Source organism: Felis catus, chromosome A3 (genome assembly GCF_018350175.1).
Source record: "Felis catus isolate Fca126 chromosome A3, F.catus_Fca126_mat1.0, whole genome shotgun sequence".
Classification (NCBI taxonomy): domain Eukaryota; kingdom Metazoa; phylum Chordata; class Mammalia; order Carnivora; family Felidae; genus Felis; species Felis catus.
Genome location: NC_058370.1, coordinates 42,985,521 through 42,999,412, shown reverse-complemented (window position 1 = coordinate 42,999,412; position 13,892 = coordinate 42,985,521). Strand labels below are relative to the sequence as shown.

General features: G+C 47.1%; 1 protein-coding gene across 5 annotated transcripts in view; it reads right to left on the bottom strand.

The window, feature by feature from the left end:
- Positions 1-282: 282 nt before the first annotated feature.
- BANF2 (BANF family member 2) overlaps positions 283-13,892 on the bottom strand; it is a 50,306-nt gene continuing 36,696 nt past the window's right edge. For 3 of the 5 annotated variants that reach the window (XM_045053909.1, XM_023251494.2, XM_045053908.1), the window contains 2 exons: positions 13,391-13,519; positions 4,340-4,539 (listed from right to left, as the gene is read on the bottom strand). In XM_045053909.1, coding sequence (XP_044909844.1) covers positions 4,393-4,539; positions 13,391-13,516 — 273 coding nt within the window. In that variant the 5' untranslated portion in view covers positions 13,517-13,519 and the 3' untranslated portion in view covers positions 4,340-4,392. Of the gene's footprint in view, positions 488-3,185; positions 3,534-4,339; positions 4,540-13,390; positions 13,520-13,892 lie in introns of those variants that run through there. The other 2 variants (XM_006929973.4, XM_045053907.1) reach the window with 2 other exon arrangements.

Below are 13,892 nucleotides of genomic sequence, written 5' to 3'. Positions count from 1 at the left end.
CTATTTCAATTAATCCAGCCTTTGAAGCAAGGTAATTACCTTCCTGCCCTTATTTTACAGATGAAGAAACCAAGGCTCAGAGAGGTCAAGTAGCTCACCCAGGATAAGGTGCTGATTGGCAGAGCTGGAATTCGCACCCATGTCTGGCCGCCTTCAAAGGCAATATTCTTTTGCCCACCCTGGACTCTATCTAAAGCACCCTTTGGCAGGGTAAGGACACATTAGACTGGAAGGAATGTATCAGTTAGATACTTCTGCATAGCAAACTTTCTCAAATATTAGTGGCTTTGAACAGCAATCCTTTATTTTTGCTCACACATTTGAGTCGGCTGAGGGTTGGCTGATCCAGGGTGGGTTCTGATGGGCAGCTTTGCATCAAGCTTCAGGTCTGGCTGGCCTCAGGTCCTTGATGCAAGTTGGGCTCAGATCAGCTTCACTGGGGTTCATTCTAGGATTCAGGCAGCAGTTATCCAAGGAGATAGCTCTTCTGTTGGTGTTGACAGAGGCATGCGAGAGCACGTGGAAATGCACAGTGAATCTCAGAACTGGCATGCTGTCATTCCAGACTCATACCATAGGCCAGAGTAAGTCACATGGCCAAGTCTAAGAGTCTGGGAGTTACTTTGCCTCTAGTGGGAGGGACCGTAAAATCATCTGACAAAGGTGGAAAATTGCAGAGAGAAGTGAAGAATTGAAGGCAATAATTTTATCTGTGAGAAAGACTAAAATCAACACAAGGGAATGAATGGCTGTAGAGAAAATTGTGGGGAGCAGGGTTCATCCTCAGTGTCCCTCCAGTTACATTACACAGAGAACAACTACTCTGAATTTCAATATGTGTGCTAGAGTCCCTTTGTAGAGGCTGCTTAGTCTTGGAAGACCATCTCCTCAGGTTTCTCAGCTCCCTAATCCTCCTACATGATCCCAGACATCAACCTGATTAAAGGGACAAATTTCAGCAATATGGGAAGTGTGTGAAAATAGAATGAAGGACAAGACTACTTCCCATTTTCCTTTCCCTAGAGCCACCCAGCTCTTGTCTTAGAAAATGAGTGACTTCTAAATCCCATGACTATTTTAGTAGAGAATTAACCCAATGGTGGGCTGTGCAGGAGGGAGCAAGGGAAGGGCTCTGGATAGTCAGAACCTGAGGTCTTAGAAGAGGAAGATATTTATTTATTTAAATGTTTATTTATTTATTTTTGAGAGAGGGAGGAGGGGCAGAGAGAGAGGGAGAGAGACAATCCCAAGCAGACTCTATGATGTCAGCGCAGAGCCTGGTGCAGGACTCAATCTCACAAACCAAGATCATGATCTGAGCTGAAATCAAGACTTGGGTACTTAACCAACTGAACCACCCATGCACTCCAAGATGGAGTTGTTTAAGTCTTTGGGCCAGCCAGCTGGCTCACCTGGAATTCTTCTTGACCTCTTCTTGGGGACAGCTAGAGAAGCAGAGCTAGAAAGAGCTAAACGGACCTCAGTGGAAATATCCCAATCATATTATGAACTTAGGAAATGTAACACCTGTGAGGCACCCAGGAAAAAATATTGAACCCAACTGATGACTGTGGTCTTGATTAGTGCTGTCACCAAATCTGCTCCTGAGTTCAGAAGAGTCTATGACCCTTTGGAGTTAGGTATGACCATGTGATTTGTTTTGACCAATGAAATGTGAACATAAGTGGAATAGATCACACTGGGTAGAGGATATGAAATACAGTGTGTAATCCACCATGGTACCTTCCCAATGCTGTGATACTCATGGAAGCATGTATTGAAAGAGAATCTCCATATACCTAACTCTCACAGTGATTATAACAGACAGAGCCCTTGTGATGGCATATACTGGATATGAAGCCTAAAAGAATAATCAAGATTTGTTGACTAAATCACTGAGTTTTGGGGGATTGTTTGTTACAGCAGCATAATCTAACCTCTTCTGACTAATATAATCATCCAACTCAACCAACAGAGAGATGTTTCAGAACAAAGAATTCAGGAGTGACAAAGTTATGATTTTTAAAGTTTTTTTAAAAATTTTTATTTTGAGAGAGAGAGAGAGAGAGAGAGAGAAAGAGCAAGCAGAGGAGGGACAGAGAGAGAGGGAGAGAGAGAATCCCAAGCAGGCTGTCAGCACAGAACATGATGCGGTCATCAATCTTACAAACTGTGATATCACGACCTGAGCCAAGGTCAAGGGTTGGATGCTTAACTGACTGAGCCAACCAGGTGCTCCAAAAGTTATAATTCTTAAAATAATTATACCAACAAGGATTTATAACCTCTTAAATATACAACTAAGACTAAGCAACTGCAGGGATTATGCTTATGGGAAGAATGTAAATTCTATAGACCTTGACAAGTTAAAAATAATACTAAAACCTATTTTTAAAAATGAGAGGGAAGAAATAAGAGTGCTAATTTCTTTTTACTTTTATTACTTTTTTTAATGGGAATTCACACCATCTAACATAGAAAATTAAAGTTTAAAATAAACTTAATGATACTAACCTCCCTGTTACTGTTTCCCCCATATTATTCTTTATGCTCAGAAGAAATTGATGTAGAAATGATGATGTCTAGTAATGAAGAAAAAAATGCAGTGCGGTTCAAAAATTCTTTCAGTTCCATTTTTTTCTTCTGTCCAAATGAAATTAAATTCTAGCACTTTTGTCTTAAGTTGGGTTCTTCCAGAAGAAGACTGATACTAAAATTTAAATATTTCATGAGGGGTGATCCCAAGAAACCCCGGCAGTAGAGTGGGAAAGCAATATAGGGAAGAAAAGAAAGCAAATGCCAGAGGTGTTAAAGGGCGGGGGGCCTCTGTGAGCAACTGGCTGAGTCCCACTGGGGAGCTGGAGGATACCACCTCAGAGCTGTCCCATCCAAAGGGCAACTGCCGCTTCCACCCATGAGTGGGTGTTAACTCCCTGGCACTCCCTCCCTGCCCTGTGCATGGGTAGACCCTACTCCTGCAGCTAGAGATACCCTCTGGCAAAGGGTACTCAGGTGCTTACTGAAGGAAGTTACTGGACCGTACTAGAACAGTGAATGCCAACAGCATATGGGGCCAGGCTCCAATACCACCTGCCGACATTTTCTTGAATTTAAAAGGCCTGTTTAATGCGTTCATCTCAACTGAATTATTCCAAGTGAAAGAAGCCAGTCACACAAAAGGTACATATTATGTGATTACATTTATTTGGCTTTCTGGAAATGTCAAAACTATGAGGACAAAAACCAGATCATTTGTTGGCAGGGGCTGGGGAGGGCCACAGGGATGACTATGGGGAGGTACCAGGGAACTCTTTGGAGTGATGAAAGTGCTCTCCATCTTGATTCTGGTAGTGGTTTGGGGACAATGCATTTGTCAAAAGTCACAGAACTACACACCTAAAAAGGGCAAGTTTTCCTGAATATAAATTATACCTCAGAAATCGGACTACAATGCTCTTAAAAATATGTCTGCATATTAGTTGCTGTTTCAAGACAGTTTAATTCTCTTCTCTTGAGGACTTAATGACTTGCTTCTAAAAATAGAATAAGACAGAAGTGACATAGTGTGAATCAGAGACAAGGTCATAAAAGGCATTGCACTTCCTGCTTGCCCTCTTACTCCCTCTTGGGTCAGCTGCTTTGGAGGAAGTTAGATGCCACTCCATGAGTAGCCCCATAGAGAGGCCTATTTAAAGAGCAACTGAGGACTCCAGTTGACAGCCACATGAGTACAACATCTTAGAAGTGGATTCTCCAGCTCCAGTCAAGCCCTCAGATGACTGCAGCCCAGCTGACAGTTTTCACCCTCATGGAAGACCCAGAGACAGAAACACCCAGCCAAACAACTGCGTGAGATAAAATGGCTTGTTTTAAGCTGCTATGCTTTGGGTTCCTCTGCTATGTGGCAATAGATAATCAATACACTGGCTTCAAACTTAAAGTAACCTATTCTAAAATAATCCATATGCTGAAATATTTGGCATGATATTCATGTAAGGTGAATGACAATTGTTTTTAGGTGGTCAATTTGAGGATCACTTGTCTTTCGTTTGTTCTCTTTTATACATTCTTGTACTGCTTGGTATAATGACTGTGTATCCTTAAAGTTAAAAACAAAAGTAGGGTGCCTGGGTGGCTCAGCTGGTTGAGCATCAACTCTCAATTTTGGCTCAGGTCATGATCCCAGGGTCGTGGGATCGAGCCCCGCATCAGGCTCTGCGTTGAGCAGGGAGCCTGCTTAGGATTCTCTCTCTCCCTCTGCCCCTGTCCCCTACTTGCGCTCTCTCTCTAAAGTAAAAACTAACAAAAAAGAACAAAAAATAATGACCCCAAGCCTGGGTATCAGTACAGAACATGTCGTTTACCCAGGCATCAGAGCAAGGGGACGTGTGTTCACAGGAAGCAGGAACACCACTCCTTCAGACAGTTAGAACTCTCCTGGGCCTCATACTCGGTGGCGCCGCAACAGCAAATGAGCCACTTCTGAAACTCGGCTTCATTCTTGTGCATCAGGAGGAACTGTCCCAGCAGGATGTAGGCCTGTGGGGAGCGGGGGAGGCATGGAGAAAAATGGGAAAGGTTATAATAAGCCGGCCCAGATGTGCTCTTCTCCAACACTAGGAATCGTGTGAAAATCAAAGAAAGGGGCACAGGTCAGATGTTGGGGAGAATGACGGCAGGCCCTGAACCCCTGACCGGGGTGATGGGGATTCTGGCCCCTGGTGAGGTGTGAGGCCAAGATAAATGCACATCTCTTGGGATGGGATTGAGGGCTGTCTAGCCTGGGGTGAACCAGAACTTTCCTTTCTCAACTTTAATGAGCCCATAAATCACCTGGGACGTTGTTAAAAGGGAGGTTCTGACTCAATTAAGTCTGGAGTGGGGCCTGAGAGTCTGCATTTCTTTTAAGTTTATTTATTTTTGACAGAGACAGAGTGCGAGCATGAGCTGGGGAGGGGCAGAGAGAGAGGGAGACACAGAATCCGAAGCAGGCTCCAGGCTCCAAGCTGTCAGCACAGAGCCCGACGCAGGGCTCGAACTCACAAACTGAGATCGTGACCTGGGCCAAAGTCAGACGCTTAACCGACTGAGCCACCCAGGCCCCCCAAGAGTCTGCATTTCTAACATGCTCCCAGCTGAGCTGGTCCAGGGACAACATTTTGAGTAGCAAGAGCTTAGCATACTTCTAATGCTCCCTTCTGGCCTCTGATCTAGTATTTCTCTCTCTCTCTCTCTCTCTAAAGATATTAAGTAATCTCTACATGCAACGTGGGGCTCAAACTTACAACCCCACGATCAAGAGTCACTGGCTCTACCAACTGGTGCCAGCCAGGCACCCCTAGTATTTCTTTTTATAACACCCCCACACACAAACACACACACACGCACGCGTGTGTGCACACGCAAAGAGGAGTCAGAGAGGCTCCCCACCCCATCACTTTCTCTATTGACCTTGCAGAGTTTCTAACTCTCTTCACTTGACATTGTGGGTAATTCTGTGCTGTCGTGGTGGAGCGGAGACCGTCTTGAGCATTGCAGGAAGTTTAGCAGCGTCTCTGGCCTCTACCCACCAGATGCCAGTAGCGCTCTCCCATCCCTCCAGACTGTGACAATCATAACCATCTCCACACATTGCCACGTGTTCCCTTGGGGACAAAATCTCCCTGGATCAAGAATCATTGCCCGTGGCGTTGGCAGATGAGGGGCATCTTAGTACCAATTTGTTCTTGCAAACCAGCTCTGTGACCTTGGGCAACTCACTTACCCGTAGTGAAGACCCCAAGAACCCAGCCTCAGTTTCTACATCACCTGAAGGCACACAACATGCCCCCCCCCCACCTTGCAAATGGAATTAAGTGGATCTAGAGCGAGAACATTAGGAAAATGCTAATGCCTTGCTTGTCCTGGAATATGTGGCCCTGTGGGGGGAGCACAGAATACATAAAACTCCATAAACCTTGCCCACCTTTCCCTTCTGAAGAGTCTGTGTGCATGAAAAACACATGTAATTAACATTAAGTACACCGGGACAGATAGCTCTATGGCATTCTCTCATTCTCTAACTACTGCCCCACAGCCTTCCACTTCTCTCTTACAATTTTATCACATGATTATTGACAAGGAGCAAGCTCTCCATGGAGAAAGTGGTGCCCAAGACTGCATGGCCAGGATTGACTGAGTCACTAAATGGTGAAGCCTGGAGATTTAAGGTCACGCAAACGCCTGCCTCTCGAGGCTGGTTTGGGGGCCCTCCAGCCTGGAGTGAATGGGAACCAGCGTCCACGCTTGCCGTCCTGGGTCCTCTCCAGGAAAACCAGCTGGTGTCTGTTTGCTTTCAGTTACATAAAACAAAGCAAACTTCACCCTAACCAAAGGGAGCATTTTTTTTTTTTTTTAAGAAATTAAATAGTAGCTGAGTCCCAGCTGTAAAATGTGCCCAAGCCTTGGAGCTTGGGGTCTCTTCTTTTGAGTCATGGTCCATTTGTTGAAAAGATTGAAAAAACAGCCAGGATGTCATGGTCATGCTAACCTGCTACCTTCATCATCTTTTTAGAAAAGCCGTATAGATGCTTAGAACGATCTTGTTTTACTTTATCAGTATCCTTGTACTTTCGCTGATGATTTTATGGAGAGGTTTTTTAATTCAACATTAAAAAAAAAAAGAACATTTATTGAATGTTCATTGAGCCAGTAGCTTCAGTGGATGTGGGAGGCGCAGAAGTGAATAACAGAATCAAGGAGAGCCTTGGCTCTGTCCAAGAAGAGGGAGCATTAGTGATGATAAATAATAATGATGGTAATAGCAAGTGGCACTTGGGTACCTTCAATGGGCTCCAGACCCCTGGCACGTTTTAACCCAGTTTCAATCTCCAGATGGAATCACCAAGAATCTGAGAAGTTGACCCCTGTTTTCCCGAGCCCCATTCTTGCACATCTCGACTGACAGAATCTGGCCGGGCACCTGTGGCAGGCTCTGCCATTTCGGAGGCCTCGCTGCTGGTCATCAGCCGGTGGTGATTGGAGCCTCCACATCCCCACCGGCCTCAGCAGCCAGGAAGCCAGGGAATGTGTGGCACGCAGGACCAGAGGCAAATTGTCCAGGAATGCCGTAGGAAGAAGGGCCTCTTCCTGTGGCCTCCGGAGCCAAGTTGCAACCTGTCTCTTGTCTTCTCACCCTGCCACCTTCCAGTGGTGGGGAGGGAAAGTCAGCCCACGTCACCCTGCTCCCAAGGGAAGCCGGAGTCGTGGGCCCCCATCACGGCCCTGCCCAAAGCCTGCTCGGTTTCTCTGCTGGTTCCAGAAAGCGAGGCCTTCACCAAGGAGAAGAAAATCTCTCGCCTCTCTCTTGGACCAAAGCTCACGAATTTCTGGCTGTGGGGAGGGAGATACAGACACACAGCAACACCAAGCAGGCAGCGTGCCCCCACCACCCCGGACAGAGCCCCCCTTGGTTTAGTGTTCTGCTGCTGCATCTTGAAGTCCTCAGTATATGTGAACGAGGGGCCTTGTATCTTCATTTTGCACTAGGTGGCTGGTCCTGGTCAATGCCAATGAAAACTTTTCGTCTTCACGGTAACACCTGGCCTTTTCTTTCTTTCTTTCTTTCTTTCTTTCTTTCTTTCTTTCTTAACTTTTTAAAAACTTGAACAAAGTTGGCGCCCATTAGTTTTAGGTGGACAACAGAGGTCCGCCATCTTGCCCTCTCTGATTCTCAGGCTTGTCTGACGCCTCTGCTGGGAGCTGCCACTGCTTGGAGCCTACACCGAATGCTCTTACTTGGCCACAAGACTTCGTTGTGTGATCAACAACTCTCTTTTCCTCTCACCGGCTCTTCAGCCTTCATGGCCACTGGTAGCCATTGACAATCTTGAAAATCCAGTACCTCTCGGTCGTATCTGGCTTAAAACTCCTTGCCTCTAGTGCAAATGCTCGATCCAATGCAGGGCTTGCCCCTTCTTCTTTCTTCTGCATGTCTCCCTGGGATATCCTTTTTTCTTTTCTTTTTTAAGTTTACTTATTTTGAGAGAGACAGAGACAGCGTGTGTGGGGGAGGGGTAGAGAGGGAGAGAGAGAGAGAGAGAGAGAGAGAGAAAGAGAATCTCAAGCAGCCTCCATGCTGCCAACAGAGAGCCTGACACAGGGCTCAGACTCAAGAAACCATGAGATCATGGCCTGAGCCAAAATTAAGAGTCAGACCCTTAACCGACTAAGCCACCCAGGTGCCCTTTGGGCATATACTTATACTAAAAAAGTATTTGTTTAACTGACATTCAGATTTAACTGAATGGGTCCCTGCATTTTTTCTGGCAACTCTATGCAAGGTAACCCCAAACTTGTGTGACCGACTTCTTGTAGGGCCCAGATGTCTGGTGGTGGGGTCCTCTGAATTACCAGCCCCCCCACCCCTGGGACTGTCTGCCCAGATTCAAATTTCACCTTTCTCATCCTGAGTGACTTTGGAGCAGTCACGTGGCTATTGTGTGCCTCCGTTTCCCAATCGGTAAAATGGAGGTGAAATCGTATACCCTATAGGATTTTTTGATGATTAAATGAGATATATGTCACACACTGAGGCCAGTCAGTGGCTGACATGTAGCAAATATCACACACAAGTTCTGCTATTAGGAGAGCCTTAGGCAGCAGGCACCCAGAACATATACCCCTTCCTGACCTTCCAAGTATCTTTCAGGAGGAAGATTTAGTCTCAAGGCTATGACTTTATAGTGTCTTCAAAGAGCATTGAACCAAACTAGAGTCTCTGGGATGGAAACGTCCTTCCTCCCTGTTGGATGACTTCAGGGTTGTCCCCACAGTAACGCACCTGCCCCAAAGGGCACTGCTCAAAGTCCCTGGATTTACTGAGTGCCTGGAAATTCACTTGCCCCTGGGCAGGGCTTTCATAGGGAGAGGAGGAGTACAAAGATCATAGAACTATGATCATAGAACATAGAGGAGACGTGGGAGAGCCCCAAAGGCAAGCTGTGCTTCTCTAGCATAATGAGTGTGGGTTCTCAGGCCATGTGTGCAAAAAATAGTCAACAGTACAAATGTCACAGCAAGGGGTCCTAGTGTTCAGACACACAAGCTCGTTAGGCTGGGGTGGGCGGGCAGAAGGAAGCCTTTCTTCCCAGAGAAGGTCAGTTGTGAATTGGGTCCTGAAGCAGGTGAATGTCCATTTCAAGAAAAGCCTGCAAAGCGGGTGGTCCTGTATGTGTTTGTGATTCATGGACAGTCTGGCTTGGGTATGGTGTGGATGAGGGTGGGGAATATAAGACAGAGCTAGAGCTGGGCTATGGAAAGCCTTCAGCGCCTTATGCACAACGTATTTCCCCTTCCTGGTCATTCCTTTGTCCTTTGCAGCCCTTTCACTGTTAAATCTAGACCAGCACTATCCAGTAGAAATTTATTTTTTTAACGTGTATTTATTTTGAGAGACAGAAAGTGAGAGAGAGTGGGGGAGGAGAAGAGAGAGCAGGCTCTGCACCATCAGTGGAGAGCCCCATGGGGGGCTCGAACCCATGAACCGTGAGATCATGACCTGAGCCGAAGTCAAGAGTCAGATGCTCAACCAGCTGAGCCACCCAGGTGCCCTTATCCAGTAGAAATTTAATGTGAGCCAGCCACATATATAATTTTTAATTTTCTAGTAGCCACAGGAAAAGGGGGGGACTAAACAGGTGAAATGAGTTCTGATAATATGCTTTATTTTCTATTTCAAAAATATTATCATTTCAACATGCAATCAATAAAAAATTATTGATGAGATCCTTTACATTTGGGGGGGTACTTTAAAATCTTAAATCTTTAAAATCAACCTCGTGTATTTTACATGCAGAGCACATCTTTATTCAGACAGGTGCTCAAAAGGTACAAATGGCCAGCGGCCAGTGGTATCAGACAGCAGAGGTCTAGATTCTCAGAGATCTAGATCTGCCAAAGCTGACTGGCTCGGGAAAGGGCAGGCACAAAATAACCCAGGAAGGGTGCGGCCAAATTTTTGACTGTCGAGGTCCTGAAGAGATTTGGGTGAATCCATAGAGGAATCAATAGTTTTAGTTAAAAGTCATGCCGTAGCTGAGGGAGGGGACAGCCACCCCCCAGCAGAGGCCAGCAAAGACCAACGTTAGCGTGAGGCCCAGAAAGGTGTCTCTCCCTAAGGTCTCCTGCAGGCAGGGTATAAAAAGCCAGGAGCTCAGAGGAAGTCACATCTCTGCACGTTACTATATAGATGGATATATGTGTCATTACGCATGTGTCCAAACCCAGAGAAACTCTGCAAGTGAACCTTAATATAAACTGTGGAGCCTGGGGGCGCCTGGGTGGCGCAGTCGGTTAAGCGTCCGACTTCAGCCAGGTCACGATCTCGCGGTCCGTGAGTTTGAGCCCCGCGTCAGGCTCTGGGCTGATGGCTCAGAGCTTGGAGCCTGTTTCCGATTCTGTGTCTCCCTCTCTCTCTGCCCCTCCCCCGTTCATGCTCTGTCTCTCTCTGTCCCAAAAATAAATAAACGTTGAAAAAAAAAATTTAAACTGTGGAGCCTGGGTGATTATGACGTGCCAGTGTCATTTCTGCAACGGTTACAAACGCACCACTCTGGTGGCGGTGTGGCTAATGAGAGAGGCTATACACGTGTGGGGGCAGGGGTAGGTGGGAAATCTCTGCATCTTCTGCTCAATTTTGCGTGAACCCAGAAGTGCCCTAAAAAGAAAAGCTTTAAAAATGTATAGGAGCCTGCATTTTTATCTGCTAAATCTGAGACCCCTTCCCTGGACCACGCTCTTACTGCTGGCCCTAACCACCGACCGGTCCTTACCCAGAAGCACTTATTCACCTACAAAGTGTCTCGTGGATCCTTTCGCACACCCAGCCAGGCTCCAGCCCTGGTGTCTCGTCACCAAATCCCAGTGGAAGCCCCCTTCATGCTGCAGTAGCCACTTGGACCCTGATCCTCCTGCGTGGTTTGTGACGATACAATCCATGGCCATTCTCCCCCTCATTTGGGCCCCTGATCAAGGCATTAACTCCCTGGAGCCTCTGTCTTCTCCTCTGTAAAGTGGACATAGAGGCCCTCCTCCCATTTGCGGGTGAGTGAGGGGCTCGAAGCAAAGGAGAAAGGCGAAATCCCCTGCGTCAGTGCTTGGAATCAGCGACCCTGGGAATGAGTAGGACCTGGAAGTAGCGTGCTGATCTCCGTGCTCACCAGGAGGTTGTGAACACAAGAGGGGCCTGGTCATACACAGCCAAACAGTTCCTTCTTCCCTACAGCCCTTCATCTGTGTAACAGGTTTCAGGATGCCTGAAAATTTCCCATTATACATTCATTCCCTTATCTTTTTTTTTAATGTTTAAATTTTTTTAAACATTTATTCATTTTTGAGAGAGAGAGAGAGCGTGAGTTGGGGAGGGGCAAAGAGAGAGAGAGAGGGAGACACGGAATCTGAAGCAAGCTCCAGGCTCCGAGCTGTCAGCACAGAGCCCGAAGCGGGGCTCAAACTCACAAACCGTGAGATCACGACCTGAGCCGGAGTCAGACGCTTAACTGATTGAGACACCCAGGCGCCCCGATTCGTTCGTTTATCTTAAATATGCCAACTGGTCAGTTAGGCTGGAAACACAGGCTGGAAAAGGTAAAACTAAAGGGATAGGAAACAAATCAGTGGTTGCTAGGGGCTGAGGGTGGGGGATATGAAAGCACAGGGGGACATTTGGGAGTGATGGGATTGTCCTAGGTCTCGACTGCGGTAGTGGCTTCATGACTGCATGCATTTGTCAAACCTTGCGGAACTGTGTACTAAAAAAGGTGACATTTGCTATGTGTAAATAAAAATATTTTTTTAAATGCCGAGTATGTCCGAACAACAGCAAAAAACATTAAATCGAAGGTGTTAGAAGCCGGAATAATGGTTACCTCTGAGAGTGGGGGGATGACACAGGCCAGGGAGAGACACAAGGGAATCATATGGCATTCCGGAGGTGTCCAATCACTGGATCTGGGGCAGGGGGGGCCATGAGCATATATATATATGTAAAAATTCACTGAGCTGAACCCTTCCTATCAATGCAGGCACACCACAATAGAAAAGAAAAAGCGACAATCATTTCTTTTAAAGAGGAATTTTCCATGGAAACTGTCTCCCTAGCAGGCTTGCTTACTTCACTACCTGCTTGGTCCCATCTTTTATCCTGGAGGAAAGAATCAAATCTACCTCAGTCCCGGATCTCCAGCTTCCTAACAATATCACCTGTTGGATGTTAGATTGGTAGATATTCAGAATATTTAGCAGCTGGTGCAGGCAAGGTGTTAACCAGAAAACCACAGGCCCAGTAGTTCAGATGCCCCCTGGGAGCAGCCGTGCATTGCCCACTGAAGGCACACCATGCTGATTATTGTGCACGCCACAGTTCCCAGCCTCTTTGGGTGTTTCTGTAACATCTTCCTGCGTAGTGGTGCAGACTGACATTAAAAACTAAGGGAATGGGGGCTCCCGGGTGGCTCAGTTGGTTAAGTGTCTGATTTTGGCTCAGGTCATGATCTTGTGGTCTGTGAGTTTGAGCCCCATGTCAGGCTCTGTGCTGACAGCTCAGAGCCTGGAGCCTGCTCGGGATTCTGTGTCTCCCTCTCTCTCTGCCCCTCCACGCTCACATTCTTGTCTCTCTCAGTCTCTCTCAAAAATAAATAAACATTAAAAAAAACTGAAGGAAACGAACAGCAATAACTGTGTGTGAAATCTCTCCACTGAGTGTGCAATGTTCTGCGTGAATTCCCATTTGCCTCTGCCTGTGCTCACTTTCTTTGGGTTCTCTTGGGATTGTCTCCTATTCTCCCCTAAAGTTCCAAGCAGCTTTACCAGCACCCTAAAACCAAATCATTACATAGAAAAAGAATGTTCAGATTCCACTGGATGCCCTTGAGGCCATTCGTGGGTTGTGAGCGACATCTTGGAAGTTCGTATCTTACTCTGGTGTAGCCCCCAGTCTGCTGTTACTCCACCTGCCGCTGTCAGGGTGGTGCCCTGGTGGGGCAAGTGAGACCCCGCGAGTCTCTTCATGGAGATGGAAGTGTGTCCAAATCATCCGTCCTGACAGCTCAGCCCCAGGCTCGGGCGGCCGGCTCACTTCTGTTGACCTCTGGGTGTTGGAACACCCAGTGAATCATGCCTGGCCCAGCTGCTCTGAGCCAAAGCCATTCAATTTGCCCATCATCTGCTGGCCCTCGAGGCTGCCCAAGCATGAGGGGTCAGCAGCACTGAAGACTGTGGCACCCTGCCAAGTGGCAGCTTTCCTCTCTGATGGCGCCTTGCAGGGATACAGAGTGGCAGCTGCCATCTGGCAGGACTAGGGGAAGAGACATTGGGGAGAGAAGTTGGGGAAATAGGAAAAACAATGAATTACCTTGTTGAAACCTTTGGTGACCAAATTGATTGCAAGCTCATGGCTGATCCCGTCCACCCAGGCAACATCCTTTTCTCCGATGGGTTCAGAGAGGAAGGCTCTCAGCCTGGGAGACATGTGATTCATCTTCTGTAACAGCAGTGGGAGGAACACAGTTAGAAGGTGGCCGGCTGCTCACAGCGAGAGGGGACAATGGGGGACTGCCCTGCCGAGGGATGGGGACAACAGATGATGGCAGGCTTCCTTCCAGCACCCAATAGTTATTGGGGACTTTCAGATAGCAGGGGCAGTGCCCTGCACTGAAGGCCTCATCACATCCATTGCCACCTGGATGGAATGAGAGATGTGTTATGATGGCTGTGGATGAGTTCAGCAAATTCCACCAAAAGATCGTGTTTAATGCTAAGAACTGCAACAGGTTCTCCTCTCCTCCTCGTCCCTCCCTAAGTGCTTAAAGGAACATTGCTTTTTGAGACTAGGGTTGCAGTTGGGGCAATGGGGA